Here is a 24134-nt window from a genome sequence, read left to right as displayed (position 1 = left end):
CTCCGCCTCCCGCGCATTGGTGGCCGGCGGGAGATGGGGCCGGGCTCCGCTCCGCTTGTTTGTGCCCGTTCTGGGGCTCCCCCGCCCTCGGCCGCTTCGCTTTAGCCTTGGCCTCGCGGCTGCCTTTGGCAGAGGGGAGCTGGCTGCGCGTTGTGCAGGGACAGGTCCGCTCCCAGCCTGACCCGCGCAGTCCCTCCCGCAGGCATGAGGCTGGCGGCCAGGGCCAGCCACAACCAGGCGTACGCAGTGCAGGGGCTGCTGTGCAACCACCCCACGGGCCGGGGTCGTAAGGTAAAGGTGGGGGGCGCGGGCTGGCCAGGCCAGGCAGCAGAGCGCGGGGGGAGGCTGTTCTCGTGACCGGGGTCACTTGTTTTGGTTTGTTTGTGCTGGGGTAGCTACCAAAGCCGCGTCTGCCCGGGTCCGGGACAGTCCCCCAGCTGGGCTTCACCTGAGGGCTTAACTGTCCCTTCTGTGGGCTACGTGTTCTGCCTGTTCTCCACCAAGCCTAGGTGTGCACGTCCTTCGATGCCCCCTCCCTCCCAGGTTGTGTGCTGCTTGCGCCCGTCCTAGTGGCTTGGTGTGTAATGGGTGGGTGGCTACAGCCAGGTGTAACAAAAAGACATTCAGAATTGGAAACTCGAGGCTGGAAAATCAGGGCCAACATCCTATTACACTGTGGAGTGGCTTCCAAAGGGAAGTTGCGAAAGCCCCAATCATTTGAGTTATTAAAAAGTGCCCAAAGCCAATCCCTGGGGATGCACTGTAGGGAACCATCCTTCACTGACAGGGAGGTTGACTAGGCTATGTAAGAGGGCTCTTCTTTCTCCTTTTTCTGTGATATACAAGCACACTGGTTGTTGATTCAGATTTGTCATTAGTCTTCAGAGTTAATATACAGGTGGAATGAACAGAGACCATTCATTCTTCTCAGAGGTCTTTAAAAACAAACAAAGCCACTAGGTAATTTCTTCCTCTGGATTTTCCAGTGTGCCAGTCTTTTCTGCATGTGTCTCAGATTATTAGCTTTCTGGGGCAGTGACTGTTGTCTTGTGTCTTGTCAAGTCTAAGTAAATAATATTGTTCCAGCCTGTTCTGGAGACCAGGGAAGAAAACACTTAATTGGGTCATATTTGCATGTGTAGCTTTATGTATTAGATATTAAGATACTGAACTTAAATAACTTTAAGATAATGACATAAAGCAGCACTGTCCGGAAAAAGTGATGGTAAAGATTGGTGCTTCATATTCAGAATTAAGTTTCCTTGTTTATTATTTGTGTTGCAGTCCTAATAGTATTTAAACTTTGTTTATTGCCTTCCAAAACTATGCTGCTTCCTCCCAGTCTCCTTTCCCATTCCTTAAAGCTACTGGTATTGCAAGTTTTACTTTGGAGCTGCTCCAGTGATCTTAATACATATTTATAAAATATTTTTAACATGCATATTACAGAGATGGCACAGAAGGTTTAGACACTGGTCCTTTTTAATCCAAGCCATTTGTGACCTGAGTTAATTTGAAACCAAGTGAAACAGGTTGTGGTCTTGGCATAGTTCCATCACAAACCCAACTTCTTATAAACTTGTGCCAGCCTTTTACTAGAGAGGGAGAGTATGCTGGCATAACAGAAGTGCCATGGCTAAAACTTTATTTAGTTATATCTCCAGATGTATATGTTAATATTTAATCCTAGAAGAGCCAAATAATAATTAATAATGGTTGTTGTTGTTATTATTATTATTTATTATTAACAAGTAAACAAAAGTATTGGGAGTCAGCACTCCTGGGTTTTACTCCTGCCTCCATCATGAACCTGAGGTATGTCTTTGGGCAGATCACTTATGCTCCTTGTGCCTCAGTTTCTCCATCTGTGAAATGCAGATCACATTAACCAATTTTGAATGGGTGTTGAGAAATGTAAATATTTTAAAAGCATTGTGAAATCTTTAGACAGAAGAAACTTTACACTTCACATCTAACTTGTAGAGCTAATAATATTTTAAGATCTGTTTTTAAAATACAATAACACTTTTACTTTCTTTGTGATTAAAATCAAGTACAGTAGGCCTATTGAACTTGGTAGGGTTTCTAGGAGAGCAGAATGGTTATTTGTAATCATTTAAATCTGTATGTGTGAACAAGATGAGTGCTTTTATTCTGGAATATCTCTAATTGTTCCTGCACAAAGGAGCTGGTGTCAAAATCTTAAAATGGGAAGAGGAAAGGAAATAAAGGTCCAGCAAGTGTTAACTTAATACTAATTATGGTTTGTGTCTGAAAATGCCACAGTGGAGTTACAGGGAAATCAAAATAACCTGTATTGCGGTGGCAATCTGTGCATTATTGCTGCAGTCTGTGCAGTAGTTTATTGTTAAGATCTAAACAATTAAGTGTTCCAAATTCATAGCATTTCAGTATGACTACCACTGAGTTTGTGGTTTGAACTAATCTTTGAAGGAGAAGTAGGGGACTGGGGATAACATTTCCAAAAGCATGTAAGAGCCTAAATCTCTCTTAAAAATCAGACTTAGGCCTGGTCTACACTGGGGAAGAAATCAATCAAAGTTACGCATCTTCATGTAGCTGAAATCGACGTACTTAGATCTACTTACTATGGTGTCTTCACTGGGATAAGTTGACGGCTGATACTCTCCCGTTGACTCTGCCTGCGCCTCTCGCCCTGGTGGAGTACCGGAGTCAATGGGAGAATGCTCGGCGGTCAATTTATCGTGTCTAGACTAGATGATGGGCAGCGATCCATCGATGGGCAGCGATCGATCCAGTGGGGAATGTAGACAAGCCTTTAGGAGCCTAAATCACTTGGATGCTTTTGGAAATTTGACCCTAAAAAGTAGAAAAGATGCTAAAAAAGTATTTTTAATGTAGGCATGAAAGTATACCAATATAAGGTGATTCTTCATAAAAAGTGAATCCCAACAAACTTAATTCTAGTCAAAATCATTCCTCTTGCAACTAAAATGTATTTGGCTCTTCTTAAAGACTGCTTTGTTTCTTTAGAACTTGTGATTTTTTAGGTGGTTATGTCTGTATCCAGTGGCATTGGTACTTCATGAGGACACAAAGAATCGAATGATAATTAATACTAATGTGGTTATGTGAAGCGAATTATATTCCCACTCTGCCTACTATTTGTGCGGAAGTGTTCTTCTGTTTACAGTGATTTAAGTAAATACACAAATGTATCTTTCCTAGACTTGCAACATTGTTACTGTACTCGAGGTAAAGAGACTGTGCATGACATCAGGGAAACAAACTGCAGACTGGTTTGTGAATGGTTTTCAGCTCATGAAAGTAACTTATTGCAAATTAACAATTGATAACAGTGCACCATCTGGTGCATCACTCTGGTGACAGAACTATAATTGAGTTTTGAGAGAGATTTTTATGGTAACAAGGGCAAATACAGCAGTGCTTTAATAGTTGGTAACCAGTGATGAGACCCAGTGGTCAAAGAAGATATCATAGGTGAGTGCAAGTGCTGTAGCAATAGCTAAAGTTAAGGTCCAGGCATTCCCATTCTAAAGGCCCTGTTTCATTTGCTCATAACTTCAGCTGTTTGGGGTGAAACTTCCCATGTTTGGTCTTTTGTCTGGGGGTAATGTGTTTTGTTTTAATGAGAGTAGAAATACATACTGTCATAAACAGTTTAGTTAAGGGTTAAGGTTTTTGTCTACCTGTAAAGGGTTAACAAGCAGTACCTGTGGACACCTGACCAGAGGACCAATGAGGGACAAGATATTTTCAAATCCCTGTGGAGGGAAGTTTTTTTCCTGTTCTTTGTATTAGAGAGTCTCTCTTGGGAATTAAGAGAGTCCAGACATCTTAATCAAGTCCTCCCAGGTTTCTGCAATAAATTCTTCTATTCAAGCTACTGAGTATTAGCAAGGAACTAGTATTCTTATACTTTTATTTCTGTATTTGCAATTCTGTGTTTTGCTATAGAATTTCTTTAATTCTGTACTGTTATTGCTTTTACTGAGAAAGAAAGGAGGGGGAATTCTCTCCAGAGATTGATAAGGTTAGACCCTGTATTGTTCCATCTTGGTTACAGAGACAGTGACTTTCTTTTTTATTCTTTAATAAATTCTTTTCTATTAAGGACTTGGTTGGTCTTTCCTTGGGTGGATTCTCAGGGAAAGGAGAGGAGGGAGGTATCCCTCTGTAGTTGGATCCTGGTATCTCTCCTAGGAAAAGGGAGGGGGGAGGAAGCAGGGGGGAATGGTTTATTTCTCCTGGGTGTAAGAACTCCATGGATTTGGGGTTCTTGGGATCCCCAAGGATTTTGGGGAAGGACTGTGTCCCAATCCACGTACCTGATAGGGTGGTGGCAGCTTTACCAGATCTAAACTAGGATTTTAGTTTAGAGGGAAACCAGTGCAGGTCCCCAGATTGGAACCCAACAGCTCCAAGTGGGGGTGAGACCTATGACACATACTTTCTCCAAGTATTACACAATTGTGACTTTTTGGGGAACATCTCTAATAATAAAGCACCAAGACCTTGGGGCAGAACCCTGAAACTTGGTAGGTAGATAGCTCTTGGGCAGGAGAGGCGCCTTTCCTGTCTAAACTAAAAATGGCTTGATTTGGCAGTTTTGGGGCATTGAAAAGCAACATGTAGTTTGCAGGCACATTGTAGTTTTGTAACACTTGAATAATTATTTTCCAGCATTTTAAATGAAAGTGAGCTGCACGAAGCATGTGTGGATGTAGAATTTTGATATATGATTAAAACAAATGTACTAAACAAGATGTATTGAATGAGGCAGGGTGTAATGAGAGAAGAGTGGTTATTAGGAAACATAATTAATGTTGTGCACCTATTGCATTAATTGTCCACCATTCAGCCTCCACTTTTGAGGGCCAGATGCTCAGCTAGCATACATTTGCATAAACAAATTTCCACCAGCTGAAAAACTTGCCCTGAGAGAGAGAGAGTCCATGGAAGGGGACTTTCTCTATGATGTTGGGCAAGTCACTTATGGTACATCTATACTGCAACCCAGGGTGTAATTGTAGCATGGGTAGACATACCCATGCTAGCTTTACCCATGCTAGCATGGCTAAAAATAGCACTGTTGATGCAACGGCATAGACTTCAGTTTGTGCTCTGTGAATATGCTGGGGACCCTGGGTACATACTTAAGTTGCTAGCCTGCACCTCAGCCTATGCTCCTGTGTCTATACTGCTAGTTTTAGCCGTTAAGTGTGGCTATGTCTAGCCATGCTGCATTCATACCTTGGGCACCAGTATAGGCATAGTCTCTCTGTCTCAGTTTTTCATCTGTAAAATCAGGACAGTAGCACTTCACACAACACCTCAGTGAAGTAATGGATACCTTCATTAGATGTGATGCACACAGATACTACAGTAATGGAGGCTGTGTCCCAAGAACCCTCTAATGCTAACTGGCAAGAGAGTTACAGGAATGTCCTGATTCTGGAATGTACATTCTGGTTCACCAAACAATGTCATGTGAGGTGTTAAATGAAAGACAAGGTCACTCTCGTCATTAATATCATTGTGAATTGTAAGCACAGATACTGTGTAAGGAGTTATGTGTATATATACTGCAAATATGTTCTTAGAGTCTAGGTATGAGTCAACTGCAGAAATGGAAAAGATTTCTGTCAGACAAGACATTTTGTTCACAGTGGATGCACAGTTACATACAAAGTTATTGAAGAGATGTGAAGCCCACAGGGAGAGAACAGAGTAGCTGGGGGTGGCTATGCTGTCTCTGAGTACAAGCAATAAACTTTGGGGGTATAAGTAGAAGGCAAAGATACCCCCTTATCCTGCATGAAGAAAGTAAACAGACAATGTGTTTACCTTCAAGAAAATGGGATCTCGGCCAATTTTGGCTGAAAAAAGCTGCAGAGGACTTCCGGGGTGAGAAACGTCTTTAGACATGAGGTTAACCTGTTTAGTTAAGTTTAGTCTCTAGAAAGCATGTTACATTATTTTTTTTATGTAACTGTTTATTTCCTGTATTCTTACTGTCCCTTGAGCCGTAAATCTTTGATGATAAACTTTATTCTTGTTTTCACTATAAATATATCTAATTGCTGTGATATTAAGCTAGGTGCCGATCCTGAGTTGAATCGTACAAGCTGATGTGTGCACTGTTCCCTTGGGAACAGCAGACCTGGTATTTCTGAGAGTGTTCAGTGAATAAGGGGCTGGACGCTACTGAGAAATTCTTCAAAGGGATTCTGGGACCAGGGTGCAGCTATTGTTAAACTGTGAGGCAAAGTAAGGACTGGCAGAGCCAAGAGGAGATTGTGCTAGTGGCTGATGGGTTGGTGGTGTCAGGGAGCTGACACCCAGTTAAGCACAAGCAAGACTCCTTCATGCTGGAGACAGAGGGTAACAAGGTGACTCTCAGTCCAAGATACTCTGAGAACTGTCACAGGAGCTATGTCAATTTCATAGGTAGAGTGAGGTGAGGCTCCTGTGTAATGTATATTGTAATGCACAAGGAGGTAAAGCTAAGGTTGGGCATTTTGTGACTTTCAGTGCTTAACTTTGCAACGTTAACATTCTTTTAATCTGGCTTTTAAGAAAGAGCAGACATGACAGATGAAGAGACTTGCTATTGCTTATTTATCTTGAAGTAGCACTGAAAGGCCCCAGTCATGGTTGGTATCATATTGTGCTAGGTGCTGAACAAACACAGTCCATGTCCCAAATAGTTTAGAGAAACTGGAATCATAAGTCATCATAGGAGAATTGCATCTTGGGGAGGGATTTGAAGGAGGAGAAAGTAGTAACTTTACAGTTATATCGGGAGGGATTTCTATGAAAAAGAGGACAATATGGGTGGGAGACAGTTGGGGAGGTGAGGACAGGATACTTGAACTCATTGTGGTGGAAATGGAGGCCTAATGAAAAGCTTCTGAGAATGGAGTGACATGTTAGAGCTACAGGAAAGGCCTTTATGGGAAGGGGATCATTCTAAGTGTTAGTAAGAGACTGAAATTGTTACCTTGTCAGTGTAGTATTTGAAACATTGGAAACAGGGAAAATCTGAGTTAGATACAAGTGGTGATGAATATCAGAATGGAAACTGATTTTTTTTTTAAGTACACAATTTAAGGTCTAAAGAACACCTCTCTATCTTAGGTACAGTAGAACCTCAGCGTTATGAACTGACCAGTCAGCCACACACCTCATTTGGAACCAGAAATATGCAGTCAGGCAGTAGCAAAGATTTAAAAAAAAAAAAAAAAAGGCAAATACAGTCCAGTACTGTTAAATGTAAACTACTAAAAAAAATAAAATGAAGGGAAAGCAGCATTTTCTTCTGCATAGTAAAGTTTCAAAGCTGTATTAAGTCGATGTTCAGTTGTAAACTTTTAAAAGAATAACCATAATGTTTTGTTCAGAGTTACAAACAACCTCCGATCCTGAGATGTTTGCAACTCTTGAGTTTCTACTGTGACCTGTGTGGTATCTGACAGCCTCACAGTCTAACACGGCTGCTACTCTGAAACAATCTCTAGTGCATGTATTCTCAAAAAACCCTGCAGGTGCTTCTATTTTTATTTTACACCTGGGATCTGAGGCACAGAGACACTAAGTGGCTCATAGTCACAGAAAAAGTCTGTGCCGGAGCAGATTTGAACCCAGGTCTCCCAAGCCCTAACCACAGAGACATCCTTCCTCTCCCTTGTAGTGCTTTTAAAAAAGTTATGTTACATGAAGGTATTTTCTCTCTTTATTTACAGAGCTGTTTTTAAATTAAACCTTCTTCCTGCAGCATAATCATTATGTTATGAGGGGACAAGAAAGTTGAAGGTCCGGACTTGCTGATATATTTTAGATCGTATTGGGCAAAATAAATTAGTAAGCTTATGAGTCTCAGGTTGTAGAACTTTGAGGCTTTTTTCTTGTAATCATTCTGGGAAGGGGAAAGACTAAAATTTAGCTGTCCAAGAATTAAACTAAGATTTTTCTCCTGCTGTGTATGAGTTGGAAGCTAGTTTTGGAGACATCTGTTAAATTAAATGTTGCATAAAGATCTTTTTATTTTCTTATTGTCACTTGGATGTAAGATCTTTCTTTAATTTATCAGTATATGGTGGCCAGGACAGGAAGTAGCTGGCCTCTGTGGGGTAAGATTCTTTTGAGGATATAAATTCAGCCCAACTCTGACACACGTTGTATTACAGATTTAGTTGACAAGTGTAACATGTTTTTGAACCTTGTGACCTGCAGTAGGAAAAGGCTCCATCACAAGCCTTATCCTTCCATGTAAGATTTGAAAACATTAGTGGTAAGGACACCTTTTAGTTAACCCTTTCCCAAGTATAACTCAAGAAATGAAAACATCTGACTTAAGAAGTAAGAGGCAGATTAGATAAATAGAATCTTGAGATCACATATGGGTACCATGGACAAGGGTCAGTGTTAATTCACTCTGCAGTCTGAAGCTTGTTTGTAGCTCGTTTCTATTAGGGAAAAGTTCAGGAACTGTAATTGATGGATAAAGTTTATAATAACCTTGATTTGTCTTGAAAAATCTAGTAACAAGTCACAAGCACCAGCCTTGCTTATTATTGGTCTTTTTTTTTCTTGTATTTGGATAATATTTCTGTTTGTGTAAATTCATTGCATGTAAATGAAAGCTTAGGCAGCAACTTATTTTTAGATAAGACCAATTGACTTCTAGGAGCCACATTCTCCCCTAAAAAAACCCAAAAAAACAAAAAGGGTTTTTTTACCCATGAAAGCTTATGCCCAAATAAATCTGTTAGTCTTTAAGGTGCCACCGGACTCCTCATTGTTTTTGTGGATACAGACTAACACGGCTACCCCCGATACCATTCTCCCCCTAAGAAGATCCAATTCCCATTGAAGTACATGGTTGTTACCTGGATACTGAGAGGATAACTGGGCCTCAAAATTCCCAGGTGCAACAGATTTAATATGAAACTTCCTTCAGTTGAGCAGGTAGAATAAAAATAACCAATGGTTGTGATGTGGATAACTCTAATCTCCTAGGTATTGAGATAAATTGTCTGTGTTTGAGCAAAAGTTTTGTGGTAAACTGTTCTTCAGGTTGGATGTAATTACCTGTCTTTCTCTCTGTCAACTTAAATAGCTCATTAATGTCTCTTAAGTTTTTGTTTGCTTGCTTTTTATTTGCAGATACCTTTAGCGATTCCCACACATCACTAAGGTTGAAAAAAACAATTGGTTAAGGTTACAGCTGTTTCATTTCCTGACAGATGCACAGAGATTGGTATGTTGGTTTACTGCAGATGTGTAGAAATGCATCAATCTCACTTTGCATCAGTGACATATCACATGACTGGCTGCTGTGTACTGAACAAATTGTTCTGGACGCTCTGCCAAGTATTTTATGCAAAATTAAGGTTTTCAGTAAGCAGGTTTTATTGTTTTTAACCAGAGCAGTATGATGTACTGTAAACAAGTATGGTTAGTTATGAAGCATGAGTAGAAAAATAACTGCATGTGTACAGAGTGTACCACTAAAACAAGTAGAGGTCTGTTTGTTTGGTGAATTTTTTTCTTCCCTGAAGCCAGAGCTGAAATGTTTATAGCTGAAAACTGAGATGGTGTAATTCTCTTTTCTAGGAACTTGGAATTAGAATTCCTAGACCACTGGGACATGGACCAAGCAGATTCATCCCAGAGAAGGAGGTATGTTGTTTGCAAGTACACAGTGAGCTGTATGCTTTTAAGGTAAAGTCATTAAGGACCCACATGGTTTTAGAACAGCTGTTGATCTGCAAAATATTTTGCACACTGTTGATCATAATAAATCATCATCAGACTGGCAATGGTTCTGCTAAACTAGAAAACAATAATGGCCATGTGGAATTCTGGAATTTTCATGGCACTTTTACACAACCATATTTTACAAAAGAAATGCAGAGTTGTTTTTCATAATGATAATTACTTGCCCTGTCCATATGCAGTATTCAAGTGTGGGCTGGCTCCTCTTACTGGTCCACAAAGGTCCAGAGGCGCCTCTATCCCAGGGGTGGGCAAACTTTTTGACCCGAGGACCACATCTGGAAATAGAAGTTGTATGGCGGGCCATGAATGCTCACAAAATTGGAGTTGGGGTATGGGAGCGGGTGAGGGCTCTGGTTGGGGGTGCGGGCTCTGGGGTGGGGCCAGAAATGAGGAGTTCAGGGTGCAGGAGGGGCCTCCGGTGGGGGCGGGGTTAGGGCTTTGTCTGGGGGTGCGGGCTCTGGAGTGGGGCTGGGGATGAGGAGCTTGGGGTGTAGGAGGGTGCTCTGGGCTGGGACCGAGGGGTTTGGAGGACAGGAGGGGGATCAGGGCAGGGGAAGGAAGTTGGAGTGCGGTAAGGGGTGTAGGCTCCGGCTGGGGGGTGCGGGCTCTGGGGTGGGGCTGAGGGGTTTGGGGTGCAGGAGAGTACTCTGGGCTGGGATCGAGGGGTTCAGAGTGCGAGAGGGGGGGATCAGGGCTGTGGCAGGGGGTTGGGGCCTGGGAGGGGTGCAGGCTCCAGGCAGCACTTACTTCAAGCAGCTCCCAGAAGCAGCAGCATGTCCCTACGCGGAGGCACAGCTAGGTGGCTCTGCATGCTACCCCATCTGCAGGCACCACCCCTGCAGTTCCTGGTCAGTGGGAGCTGTGGGGCTGGCGCTTGGGCAGCATGCAGAGCGGAGCCCCCTGGCTACCCCGACGTGTAGGAGCCAAAGAGGGCCATGCCGCTGCTTCTGTGAGCTGCTTGGAGCAGCCCCTGACCCTGCTCCCCAGCTGGAATGCCGGAGCAGGGCAAGCCCCAGACTCTGCTCCCCAGCCAGAGCTCGAGGGCTGGATTAAAATGGCTGGTGGGCCGGATCTGGTCTGTGGGCCATAGTTTGCCCACCCCTGCTCTATCCCTTAGTTCTGGTGGTGATTGTTATTTTTCTTATGAGCTCTTATCACTTCTCCAAATGAACAGAAGTTTATCATTCCTTCAGCTCAAAGAGCATGTGATAGAGCTCTTTCAGTGCTGCTCTATGAATTGATTGGCAGGGGAGACTGGTGTAACAAGAGGATTTATTGATGTGACTGTGGTCAGTTTTCTGAGAAGTCTGAAGTCTTAATCCTGGGTTTCCCCCTATTGCCAGGTAGCCAGATAGCACTTAACTTTTTTTTTTTTTCTTAACTAGCATTTACGCCTTTTATAGATACTATGATTACCCCTCACTACACTCAGCTATGTTTTTTGCTGTTTTCCACAGTGGCTAAGCTATGCTCTTGAGAGTAGTGTGAACTGGCCCTGCCAGAGATGCACATATTCTTATTACCTACATGCAATCTGAATTTCAGGGCTGCACCTTAAAATGTCACATGCAATTCCCTCATACTTTAACTAGGATTTCTAAAGAAACTTAATAAACATTAGATACACAGTTAGCAGAATGGATGCCCAAAACCTAATTGAAGCTTCTGAGAACAATGTGATATAAATACTTAATCATAATTTTGTTGGTACATTTTGGAAAACCGTTTCTAAAGTCCTCTTTTTAATTCAATCAGATTCTTCAAGTGGGAAATGAAGATGCCCAGATGCATACATTGTTTGCAGATTCTTTTGCTACTTTGGGCCGTTTGGACAACATCACCTTAGTGATGGTTTTCCACCCGCAGTATCTAGGAAGCTTTCTGAAAACTCAGCACTATCTACTGCAGATGGATGGCCCATTGCCTCTTCATTACCGACACTACATAGGGATAATGGTATGTTGGAATGCAGAGCAGCAAGCAGAAAGAGCCATTTTGGCAACTTTCTTTAATCCTTTTTACAACAGATGTTAACTACATTTTGTTGTTTCAGCTGAGGGGAAGGCCTTTCAACGTATGTTAAGGGAAATGCCAGAGTAATTACCAAAAGTATTTTGTATTTTATAGAACACTATCTTTATTTTCTTTTCGAAGTACAGTTTTATGAGATCAGTGCTTACGGTCTAAATGCTCATGCTTTCAAAAAGAATGGGAGGAGGAAAAAAGATAATCTTAGTGTCATATGAATAGGAAGATTATTTCCCCATCAGATTCCTATGTACCTCAAATCTGTTTTTTAAGCCAGGCTTTTAACAATCTGTGGGTATGGCTACACTTGCAGCTGTACAGCACTGCCGCGAGTGTGATCGCGGTGCCAGCGCTACTCCACCTCCCCGTGGGGATTAGCTTACAGCTGGGGAACTGTTTACACTGGTGCTTTACAGCGCTGTAACTTGCTGCGCTCAGGGGTGTTTTTCACACCCCTGAGCGAGAAAGTTGCAGCGCTGTAAAGCGCCAGTGTAGCCAAGGCCTGTGTCTTGTCCAGCACACTTCAGTATAAATAACTTTACCATTCAGTCAGAATTTCAGAATCTTCAGATTCCAACCAAATTTCCTGTTAGATTCCAAAATTGTCATAATTAACTGTTACAGGTGTAGATTGTAGTCTCCATTGTACCAATGCAGCAGACTGTGTCCATTTAAGTTATCTTGAAACTCTGAGCCTTATCTAACCTAGCAATGGAAATTGTTATTCTTTGAGTAAACCATGTATAATCACATTCCTTACTGGAAAAGTGCCAGTTTTTCTGGCTTTTACCGACAAAACTTTAGAATCAGCTTCCCACAAGCCAATTTTAGATTAGATTTTAAAGATGCAAAATCAAAACACTATTATGGTGAATATGAATGAAAAATGTTCATTTGTATATTCTGAAGAGGAATAATTGAAACAAGCTACTGTGTTAATCATAAGTTGTTTTAATTACAGATTTTGACCACTGCAAAATCTTACATTGTAATGATGATTTGCGTCATTGCTACAAGCTAATTTGCAAAGATTCTTCTGCATTATTATTTATTTTTTCCTTCTAGGCTGCAGCAAGACATCAGTGCTCCTATCTAGTTAACCTCCATGTTAATGACTTCCTTCATGTTGGAGGAGACCCCAAATGGCTGAATGGCCTAGAGAATGCACCTCACAAACTGCAAAATTTAGGAGAATTGAATAAAATATTGGCTCATCGGCCCTGGCTTATCACCAAAGAGCATATTGAGGTTAGTCTTCTCTTATGCAACATCTTACGCATCCTCACTACATTAAATGCAGTCTAAATTTCTTGGGGCTGAGGAGGAAGCTCATTTTTTTTTTCTCTAGTGGTTTTTATTTACCCTTTTTGTAGCTGAAATACTGTAATCATTATGGAAATGACATATCATGAACTCAAAATAATTACTGGTCTCATCTCACTGAGTAGAGTTCTTATTTAGAAAGCAGTTCTACTGGTACTTTGGAAGAACTGCATGTTAGTGTACCACAGTGTGACTCTGGCAGCCCTGATATATAACCCTCAGTAAGATGGACATGTGTTACTTAAAACGTGATGGTATGTCACTGGCATATAGCACCTGATTTTGTAGGCTCTACTTGGGGCTGTGTGGAACCCGCATTTAAAATGGCTGAGGCTCTGGGTAATCCAACTTGAGACTTAAAAGTAGGGGGTGCATATTCAGATACATACCCTCTTAAAACAAGATTATTATACATTTCTCTTGAACTCAGGATTTTCAAGATGGTGCTAGGGCATTAGAATAGGTGGAGATCAGCAAATTTTTAACGGACTGATTGAAAACTATGTATTTTGAACCTAGACACTCCGGTCTACTGTATATGCATATAAAATGTACATATTTCTCTTCTGATTCCATGACACTCTCACACTTAAGCAACTTTTTAAAAGCAAATTATATATATAAAAACAATAGAAGCAATAACCTGAAGTATAATGCTCTCCTTCTAAAGCCACTCTCTGCCTAACAGCTGCTGTTCAGAGCAGCTCTTCCTGCTGCTGCTTTTCACTCACCAGAGAAAGGAGGAAGAGTGTGTTACTTTCTCTGAGAAACATCTGCCAGGTGGGGAAGCAGAGGCTGGCCTTGCTGGAGGGGAAGAAGCATACTCTTTTTGCAAAGGCTAAGAACCTCCCACTTGTTCCTGTCTGAAGTGGAAGCTGGGGTTTAAAGTGTTCTGTCAGTGACTGATAATTCCTCCCATGTGGAGCCACTGGGGAAGATGGAGTCTTGAGCCCTGTTTCACCCCCAGACTTTCTTTAGGCAGCTTATTTGCCAGGAACTGCCTGGGGCTTTCCGAGATTGCAGAGATGGGCTAAAACCATCCAATTTCTGCCTGTGCAAGCTGAACTTGAAGGTTTGAGTAGAAGCATTGTTTTATTAATGGTGTGAAACTGAAAAACCAGCCAGCCTGACTTCAGTGGAAACCTGAAAGCAAAATGAAACCACTTCAACTGATCCAAGTGCTATTTTTTGGAAAAAAGTCATCTGCTATTTGGCTTACCCATGTGACCTCATTACCACAACTCCCTCCCTCCTTCTGTCAATGGCTTATCAGTAATAAAACCAGCAATACAAGGATTGATTATGGCAGTATTATGGGATGCGAGGAGGAGGGGGGTATTAGTCTCTTGAAATTAATAGTATAATGAGGATGTGGCCAGTTGCTTCCTAATTTGTCTGTTTGACTCCTTACCTCACTCTCTGTTTGGTCCTTTTCGAGGGTAAGCTCTGCATTTGTCTGTGCAGCTTCTAGCTTACTGAGGAAAGACATAACAAGAGAGCTTGAGTTTTGGAAGGATGACTTCTTTCCAGAGAACAAGTATTGACAAATGCATTAAAAAGTTTGTGGGACTAGGCTGATTAGGTTGATGAAGTTTCTGAGCCACCAATACAGGTTTGTTTGTTTGTTTTTTTTTAAATCTTGTGTTTGTGTTTCTTTTAAAGCAACTTCTGAAGACAGAAGAGCATAGCTGGTCCCTGGCAGAGCTGATCCACGCAGTTGTTCTCCTTACACACTACCATTCACTTGCGTCTTTCACATTTGGCTGTGGAATCAGCCCAGAAATTCATTGTGAGGGTGGCCACACCTTCAAGCTCCCCTCTGTCAGTAACTATTGCATCTGTGATATTACAAATGGAAACCATGGAGTGGATGAAACTCATGACAGCCCAGCTGGAAGCATTTCAGTAAGGATCTGTTACCATCTAGGAGTTTGAACATGTACATAAGAAAGGCCGTACCGGGTCAGACCAAAGGTCCATCTAGCCCAGTATCTGTCTACCGACAGTGGCCAATGCCAGGTGCCCCTGAGGGAGTGAACCTAACAGGCAATGATCAAGTGATCTCTCTCCTGCCATCCATCTCCATCCTCTGACGAACAGAGGCTAGGGACACCATTCTTACCCATCCTGACTAATAGCCATTTATGGACTTAGCCACCATGAATTTATCCAGTCCCCTTTTAAACATTGTTATAGTCCTAGCCTTCACAACCTCCTCAGGTAAGGAGTTCCACAAGTTGACTGTGCACTGCGTGAAGAAGAACTTCCTTTTATTTGTTTTAAACCTGCTGCCTATTAATTTCATTTGGTGACCCCTAGTTCTTGTATTATGGGAATAAGTAAATAACTTTTCCTTATCCACTTTCTCAACATCACTCATGATTTTATATACCTCTATCATGTCCCCCCTTAGTCTTCTCTTTTCCAAACTGAAGAGTCCTAGCCTCTTTAATCTTTCCTCATATGGGACCCTCTCTAAACCCCTAATCATTTTAGTTGCTCTTTTCTGAACCTTTTCTAGTGCTAGAATATCTTTTTTGAGGTGAGGAGACCACATCTGTACACAGTATTCGAGATGTGGGCGTACCATGGATTTATATAAGGGCAATAATATATTCTCAGTCTTATTCTCTATCCCCTTTTTAATGATTCCTAACATCCTGTTTGCTTTTTTGACCGCCTCTGCACACTGCGTGGACATCTTCAGAGAACTATCCACGATAACTCCAAGATCTTTTTCCTGACTCGTTGTAGCTAAATTAGCCCCCATCATGTTGTATGTATAGTTGGGGTTATTTTTTCTAATGTGCATTACTTTACATTTATCCACATTAAATTTCATTTGCCATTTTGTTGCCCAATCACTTAGTTTTTTGAGATCTTTTTGAAGTTCTTCACAATCTGCTTTGGTCTGTAACAGTCATGTAACTGTCATGTAACAGTCTCCAGTTTTAACAAGTTCATACTGGTGTTTCTGCATTAATCCAATAGGTGGACGAGATCTAGTTCTGCATCTCCATTTCACCCAACTTGAGTGGCACAATAGAGTGATTTACCCAGAGTGTGGACGAACTTGGATGAGGGTTAGGTGGCTTAAACTAAACTTAGATCAAACTGAAATGATAGTCTGGGGGAAGCAATCAGAAGTGGCAGTTATCTCTGTCCCCTCAGCTGAGGGTGTCTGCCTTCCATTTGTCATTCCAGTTGGCAAACTGGGGGTTTAGTTGGTCACTCTGCAGCTTCTAAATGTCCAAACAGCAGCAGTCACCAAGGTTCCTTTTTTCAATCTGCGCTTTGCTGGAGGATGAACACCTCATCCTTTTACATGATACCCAAACTCTACACCCACAGACCATTCAGAATCTTCTGAATGCCTTTACGTTAGGCAGTATGTCTTGCTCATTAGTGCTCCCTGATCTGCATTGGTTTTCAGCTGGCTATCCTTTGCAGTTAAAAGTCAAAGATCATGATCTCAGGTTTGGGTGCTGGTTAACTCTTGAAGACCTTGGTATAAACAGAAGAGATCTGGTGGTGCAGGGCATTTTCAGTGTGGGCTCCTTGACTCTGTAACTGCCATCTTCATAAGAGTCTGGGTTTGTGGATGATAAGGGCACAATGCAAGACACCTATTTACCCAGGCTTTCCTTGGAAGACAAAGCATACTATGTGAGGCAGAGAGGAAGTGGAGGACTGATTGGGCAAAGGTGGGAAAATTGAAGATGAGGATTTTATTTGCTGTAGCCTGGGGGATTTTTGTTTTAGAGTTCCTTTTTAATGGATATTGAGCCAATAAAATATGTATTTATGATTCGAACAGTACCCAGAGTCAGTGCACTTATTTTGACTTATAATTTTATTTACAAAGTGGAAGACTAAATCTTTAATACAATCACACTAGAGCTCTTAGATCAGTATCTCTCTACATAAGAAGAGTTCTGGTCTTTCTAGAAAATATTAACAAAAAAAAGATGCAAATCAAGGTTGGAGTATGAGCTTTAGCTTTAACTTTAAACTTCTGGCTTCCCAGTTTGTATCACAGCTGTCACGTTCTAGAATAGAGAGCACTAAAGTGTGTGTGTGTTTTAATTTTAAGACTACAGAATCTTTCTGTGAAGTTGAAGCACTTATGGAGAAAATGAAGAAGCTACAAGAGTGCAGAGATGAAGAGGAAGCCAGCCAAGAGGAGATGGCCACACGTTTTGAGAGAGAGAAGAGAGAAAGCATGTTTGTGTGTTGTTCAGGTAAAAATACATAAGTGATGATTATTTAGACTTAACTAAACGTGTTGGAGAAATCAACCTACTTTTAACATCTACCAGTTACTAAAAAGTAGTATTTTTGTTGTGTTTTATTGCACAAACAAAAACTTAATTTAAAAAGGATGATGGTTAGAGAAGTGTGATTTTTAAACAAACCCTTAAAAGCAAGGAGGTGCCAAATTGTGTGGCATCTCTTAAACATACCATAATGCCCACTAACAGCCTCCATATCTTCACAAGGAACTTAATTTTGCCTCCAACAGATAAGAAAATGCTACTCAATTACTCGCCTACAGTGTAATGTAAAACCTAATTACCTCAGCTACAGTAGCAAATATTAAACACTGATGTGCACGAGTTGAATGTAGGGTGTGTTGTTTTTCAGGGAAATACGAGATTGTACTTAAGGTCTGCTACAAGCCTAATGTTATTCTGGGTTCTTCCACAGAAATTAAATTAAATTGTGGTTTGTAAGTTCTAGAGCTCTGTTTCCTTTAACTTTTGATCCAAAAAATCCACTTACTGCCCATGAAATTCTGAAAAAAAAGTAGATGCAAGATGTTTAATAATAGTGGTTCTTGCATATATATGAAAGAAACTGGATTTTTCCTTCAAGGAATTGCCTCTAGAGATCCATACTCTTGCAATTGTATTAGGCTGTACATATCCAGAACCTTTAAAATTAGTCTAAAGAGGTTGTGTATACCTTACAGACAATCTCTGCACTTTTTAAGTGAAACCATGCTTATCCCACGGCTGCCACAGTTCCTAATTGCTTACCCAGAGAACAACTCTGATAAGCAGAGGATAAAGGATGAATAAACTGTGGAGCCAATTTCTTTGGATTAGTTTCTTGAATGTCTGGAAAGGACTGGTACACTGGGTGCTATCACCATTCAGGCAACTACACCTGTGTTCCCCCTCTGTGGTCGCTCAAGTGCACCTACTTTAGGCACTTGGTTCCTCAGCCATCACCTCTCTTGAGCAGACACCCATGTCTCTCTCCCTCCTGACCAGGGTTTTTCCAAGCTGCACCGTCCCCTGCCTGCACTGTGATATCCTCAGCAAGCCAGATTGCCTAAACAGGCCAGTGCCTGTGCTTTGCTTTGCTTTCTCTCTGAAGGCTATGAACAGCTATACTACAAGTTACCACATAGCTTTTACTAAATAAGCACATTTATTCTTAAGATGAAAGCATTACAGAAAAAACATTAAAACAGTAAAAGAACCTACACGCATACTAAAAAGCTTATCAGAGATCACCACAGCTTAACCTCGGGTGTAGTAGGTGTCAGTCCTTCAAACCCACAACTGGGTTTCCCTGTGGTTACAAGTTCATAACTGATTCAGATTTAGAACTAGAACCCAGACTGGGCAGAACAACTGTTTCTTTATACAGCTTGGGCCTTTGATGGTGGCCTTCAGTAACAGGTAATCAGCAGACAAAGACCCTCTTCTCATGGCGTAGCTTCAAAAGGCTAGGTTTTTTCATAATAGGGGTTGAGGAATATGCATTCACCTCTTCCTAGATATTCCCCAGGAAAATAATTTAATGGTTTTTATTCTAAAAGCCCATTCTTGTCTCGCATATTGTTTGAACCTCCAGGTCTCGCATATCACCCCCTTTAGAGGTTACATACAGTCTTGGCCCACAATAATACATAAATCATTCATTTAATACAATGAACCCCAAAGATACTTAAAATTAATTTAGTACGGTCTCCCGAGGATATCGCAGGAAAGTGCCATATCTTTCTCAAGTTCTGCCATAAATTACTAACTTCTCCAGTTACTACTAGGTAACCTAGTTTTGCAAGAGTTCCCTGTATTAGGATTGTTTCTTGGTGGGATGGGGGAGATGAGTGGGAGGTGTTACCTTGACATATTGTACTGTTGAAGTGAGAGAATCCGCAGTGGCTTCACAGGTGCTCTTCCATTTTTGTTTTCTTGCTGGAATATGCCGAGATTAACTTGTGAAACTCCTACTGTTTACTTTAACAGAGGATGAGGAATCAGCGCCGACAAGAGATGTATCTCGCCACTTTGAGGATACAAGCTATGGGTATAAAGACTTCTCCAGACGTGGAATGCATGTGCCTACATTCCGTGTTCAGGTAACAGAAAAATGATCAGTAACCAGCATCAGAAAATGCGTACAATCAGTGTGTTAAATTGTACCAATTACTTTGCATCAAAACTTGTCACTAGTTCTAACTATTGCCTGGAGAACAAGAGAGGATTTATTTGTTATTTTATTTTACAAATAAGCACTTTTATCTCAAGGGCAATACATTTATAGTGATTATACTTGATAAAGGAAATTGAAGAGCTAGAGCTTCAATGTGTCTTTGTGAAACATGTAGTCAGTTTTGCTTTCTTTATTTTAAGGACTATTCCTGGGAGGACCATGGCTATTCCTTGGTTAATCGTCTTTACCCAGATGTGGGGCAGCTGATTGATGAGAAGTTTCATATTGCTTATGATCTGACGTACAATACAATGGCCATGCACAAAGATGTGGATACCTCCATGCTTAGACGTGCAATTTGGAATTATATCCACTGTATGTTTGGAATAAGGTTGGTCTTGTCATCTTCCTTATACAAAACAATTAGATTTTATAGTTTCTCTCACTATTTTTTTTTCCTGATGGAAGGAAAACCATTTATTATGCTATCAATGATACATTTCATTGCCATGACAGCAATACAGGAGCAAGACTCTACTTAAGTGGGTGAGAGATGCATATTTCTAGAAAGCAAGTCTCTGTTCACAGCTGGAATAACTAATTGTGTACAGTAGTTTGAAACATAATTTGTAAGTGAAATACTAAGATTGTGGGACAGGAAAATGAAAGTATTTTCCTTTCACTTCTGAACAGATACGATGATTATGACTATGGTGAAATTAATCAGTTGTTGGATCGCAGTTTTAAAGTTTACATCAAAACTGTGGTTTGCACTCCTGAAAAAACCACAAAAAGAATGTATGATAGCTTCTGGAGGCAGTTCAAACACTCTGAGAAGGTACTGTCTGCATGTATTCTGAGTAGCTCAGTAGACTTGGTAGTAATGCTAGTAGCCATAGTGTGCTACAATAATAGTGTTAAATGCTATGAGAATCAGAGAATCGTGCTTCAGTTATGAAATTATTTAGATCTTACTTCTGTTGGATAAATATCATACTGAATTTGTTGAATACACTTTCCAATAAGCATAACTTTTCCTTGTCTACTAAATATGCTAGCTAACAGACAAGCCAAGTTATTTGCTGGTCAGTATGCAAACTTTCTTGTTATGTACAATATGTCAAGGTAACACCTCCCACTCCTCCCTAGGAGGAGCAGCAGCCCCCTCCCCCCAAAAGTACTTATTCCTAAAGTAGATAAACCCCAGCTGCTATGTGACTCAGGTTCCCTGTGGTCTTCTCCAGCCACAAAGTTCTCTCTTATGATGGTGATGGGAGGTGTTTCCCCTAAGCAGCAGATCTTGGGGATAGCACCCATTGATGTTTATGGTATCAGCACTATTTCAGGCTGCCTGCAGGCTCACAGACATCAGTTACCCGCAGTTGATGTCTTCAAGCTTTTGTTTACGACTATGGAGCCAAGAAACTTTTTTTTTTTTTTTTTTTTTTTTTTTAATAAAAGCTTTCATTTTGTTGTATTAAGGTGACTGTGATCTGGGGCCCTAGGCCTCTAGTGCGTGTGCCATAGGCCTGGTCTACACCTAACACTTGGGTCTACCTACCTACCTTGCTCAGTACTGTGAATAGTTTCATGCCCTGGGTGATGTAGTTAGGTCAACCTAACCCCAACTGTAGACACAGCTAAGTTGATGGAAGAACTATCCTGTCAAGCTCACCTCTTGGAGAAATGGATTTGCTGTAGCAATGGAAAAACCCCTTCTCTTGCTGTAGTGTCTACACGACAGTGGCGCTGTTGCAGCATTGCAGATGTGCTGCTGTGGTACTTGCAGTGTAGACATACCTTTAATCTGGCCCTTTTCTTATCAAAAGAGTGTGATGTCTGATAGGATCAGACCCACCACACCACCTGCTTCTCTCACCCCACGCCATTCCTGCCCTTTAGCTTCCCTAAGATCCTTTGAAAATGTTTCAAAGTTGCCCTGCACCTGTAGCATTTGCTGGAAACCTTTCCCCTCCTACAAGCTCTGTGGCAGGGAGAGAGCTATCTGTATGTGTAACTTTACTTTTTTTTTTTTTTTTTTTTAAAGGTTCATGTTAATTTGCTTCTTATAGAAGCTCGGATGCAAGCTGAACTACTTTATGCTCTGAGAGCTATTACTCATTATATGACCTGATACCTTTGACTGACTAACAACGATGGAATGTTCAGCCGATACAGCCTATAGCGTGAACCTATTAAGCACCAGGACCAATGGTCACTAGAAATTAAGAGACTTTGCCGTAACTTCTTTAGTTTCAGCTATTTCATTGTTGGAATATCGCTGTTGCCACTGAGCAGTGACTGCGTGGCAGTTGAAAGGATAGAGTTGTGTCAAAGTGCTGCCTGTTCACAGTATTGGGCTTTAGACAGCATAGGAAACCATGACTTGTGGCAATACAGCAGATGGTAAATACATAAATCTTGTATTAGGTTAAATACAATGGGAGCTGGAGCATAAGAAGCAAAAAAAAAAAAAAAAGTGCACCTTGATGACTCCTGCTTTTGATACATAAGAATAATTTTAGAAAACCCAGATGCTGCTATTTGTGCTGGTGGAATGAACTGAGACTGGCTGTTCCAGTTAAGCTGTAAGTGAAAATGAGCACTGTTATATTCTGAGCCTACATTGTGTGTGGTTTTAAAGAAAACATGCCCCCTTGTTTAGCATCTTCTTAAAGGTCAGAATTAATCTTCCTCAGGCCATACTGACAATTTAGAAGGTAACAGAGATTTCTCTTACTGTAGTATCGCCTTAAAGAAAAACATGTTGTAGGACAATGTGTTCAGAATTCTTTGGTGAAATCCAAAGCGCAATGGTCTTCCTGTAGGGAGGGGATGGGGAAATTCAGTCCTGAAAGCTAGTTAGATAAGTGTAGAACTACATGAATTGCCCCTTAATCTGCTCTCCAAGGATCAACAATTTCTGTCACTAATGCCCATTCCTTTGTTGTCCTGCATTTTTTTGTTTCTAGGAGCTAGCTAAGGTGTGGGAATGTTACACTGACTGTTTGGCAGTCCAGAGTATCATAAGCCCAGTGCTTAATGATCTTAATGATTTTGCAGCTGCTTAAGTAACTAAGCTGAAAAACATCTATTTTTTAGTAAATAAAAACATTAAAATGATGATGTTCAATATACAGTTGGTTTCAGAGAATACATGAAACACTTATATGGGTGTGAATTGCTTTTGAAATCTGTCAGTATTACTGGTATTTTTAAATAAAGGGTAGCAACTTTTTTCTCTGTTCTTTATTTTACACCATCTTATTGCTTTAAACTACACTAAAGGATCAAAGCCTTTGAGAGGCACAGCTGAGCAAACCTACTGTATAACTTGTGAAGCTGACAGAACCTCCCTATTTTGGTCAGATTAAGGGAGTGATGATTAGTTTTAGGGGGAAAATACAAAGCTCATCCCAGTAAACATTTTATCTTTAGTCAGCACCACCTTCTCTTGCTTGCTCAAGACCATTCTTTGTTCCCTCCCTGACTCAACTCCCCTACCATGATCTATGAGAAGAGATTTTCCAACTCAATTTTTCCAAACCTGCCAGCTCCCTAGGTATTTTCAAAAGAATTAAGTGCAAAGATACAACATACCTTTAGTGAGTCTAGTTCCAGAACTTGTGTTATAATTATCAATCAGTCAAAGAAACTTTCATAGGCTAGAATGGGTTAAAATCAAGCAGCAGTTGAGTAAGGAAAGGACATTTGTTAATCAATTAAGCCAGTCTTCATTTAGTAAACTCCTGAGTCACCATGTATGTCACTGAAGAATAATCTACTCAGTGCTGCCAGGTTTAAACAAAACTTGAACAAGTCCCCACTATCTATTGTACTGTACAAAAGAGTGAGTAATGTCAAATTCTTCTTGACTATGTTCCTGCAATGTATTATAATAGTACTTAACACATACATGCAGTGTTCTACAAATATTACCTAGCTAATAGAGGGGTGATGATTAGTTACGAGGGCCTGATGCTGGAGATTGGGAAAAGGAGACGGCGATTTACCAGGTTACAGAGCAACTTGGTGGCAAAGCTGGAATTAAAACAAGATTTCTGGCTGCCAGCCTTTTGTGCTCACTCAACTAAATCAAGCTGGCTCTTGCTGAGGATAAGCTAGTATGAGCCTAGAGGGATATAGGATTGCTCTTTAAAACAGTGTTATGATACAGGCAGAGTAGGGCCCTACAAAAAGAAAGATGCATTAGTGACCAGGGCCCTCAAGCTCCATGAGGATTTCAGTATCTCAGCCAGAGGTCAAGAGTCTATTTCAGGAGTGGGTGGGGAAGGTTCTGTGGCCTGCAATGTGCAGGAGGTCAGACTAGATGATCATGATGGTCCCTTGTGGCCTTAGTCTATATACAATTGCTGTGGTGAGTACCTATTGAAAGAGAGCCAGACACTAAAAGAAAATATTTCAGCTACTAGCTAAAGAAGTGGGTTGATATTAATTATAGAGGCATTGCGCACACACATGCTTATTCTGATTTATACCATTAACACTCTGCTTCATTTATTTCTACCTCTGAACCTTAATTGTGAACC

General features: G+C 41.0%; 1 protein-coding gene across 2 annotated transcripts in view; it reads left to right on the top strand.

The window, feature by feature from the left end:
- Positions 1-22821, top strand: part of SESN1 (sestrin 1) — a 114255-nt gene extending 91434 nt beyond the window's left edge. Inside the window, exons 1-10 of one of the 2 annotated variants that reach the window (XM_045009151.1) lie at positions 54-291; positions 9622-9687; positions 11542-11742; positions 12880-13062; positions 14800-15042; positions 17231-17378; positions 19398-19510; positions 19785-19975; positions 20278-20422; positions 21632-22821. In XM_045009151.1, coding sequence (XP_044865086.1) covers positions 205-291; positions 9622-9687; positions 11542-11742; positions 12880-13062; positions 14800-15042; positions 17231-17378; positions 19398-19510; positions 19785-19975; positions 20278-20422; positions 21632-21718 — 1464 coding nt within the window. In that variant the 5' untranslated portion in view covers positions 54-204 and the 3' untranslated portion in view covers positions 21719-22821. Of the gene's footprint in view, positions 1-53; positions 292-9621; positions 9688-11541; positions 11743-12879; positions 13063-14799; positions 15043-17230; positions 17379-19397; positions 19511-19784; positions 19976-20277; positions 20423-21631 lie in introns of those variants that run through there. The other variant, XM_045009150.1, reaches the window with a different exon arrangement.
- The last annotated feature ends 1313 nt before the right edge of the window (positions 22822-24134 follow it).

The sequence above is a fragment of the Mauremys mutica genome, chromosome 3 (genome assembly GCF_020497125.1).
Source record: "Mauremys mutica isolate MM-2020 ecotype Southern chromosome 3, ASM2049712v1, whole genome shotgun sequence".
NCBI classification, from domain to species: Eukaryota; Metazoa; Chordata; order Testudines; family Geoemydidae; genus Mauremys; species Mauremys mutica.
The sequence above is the reverse complement of the archived record's forward strand: the minus strand, read 5'-3'. Positions and strand labels throughout refer to the sequence as shown.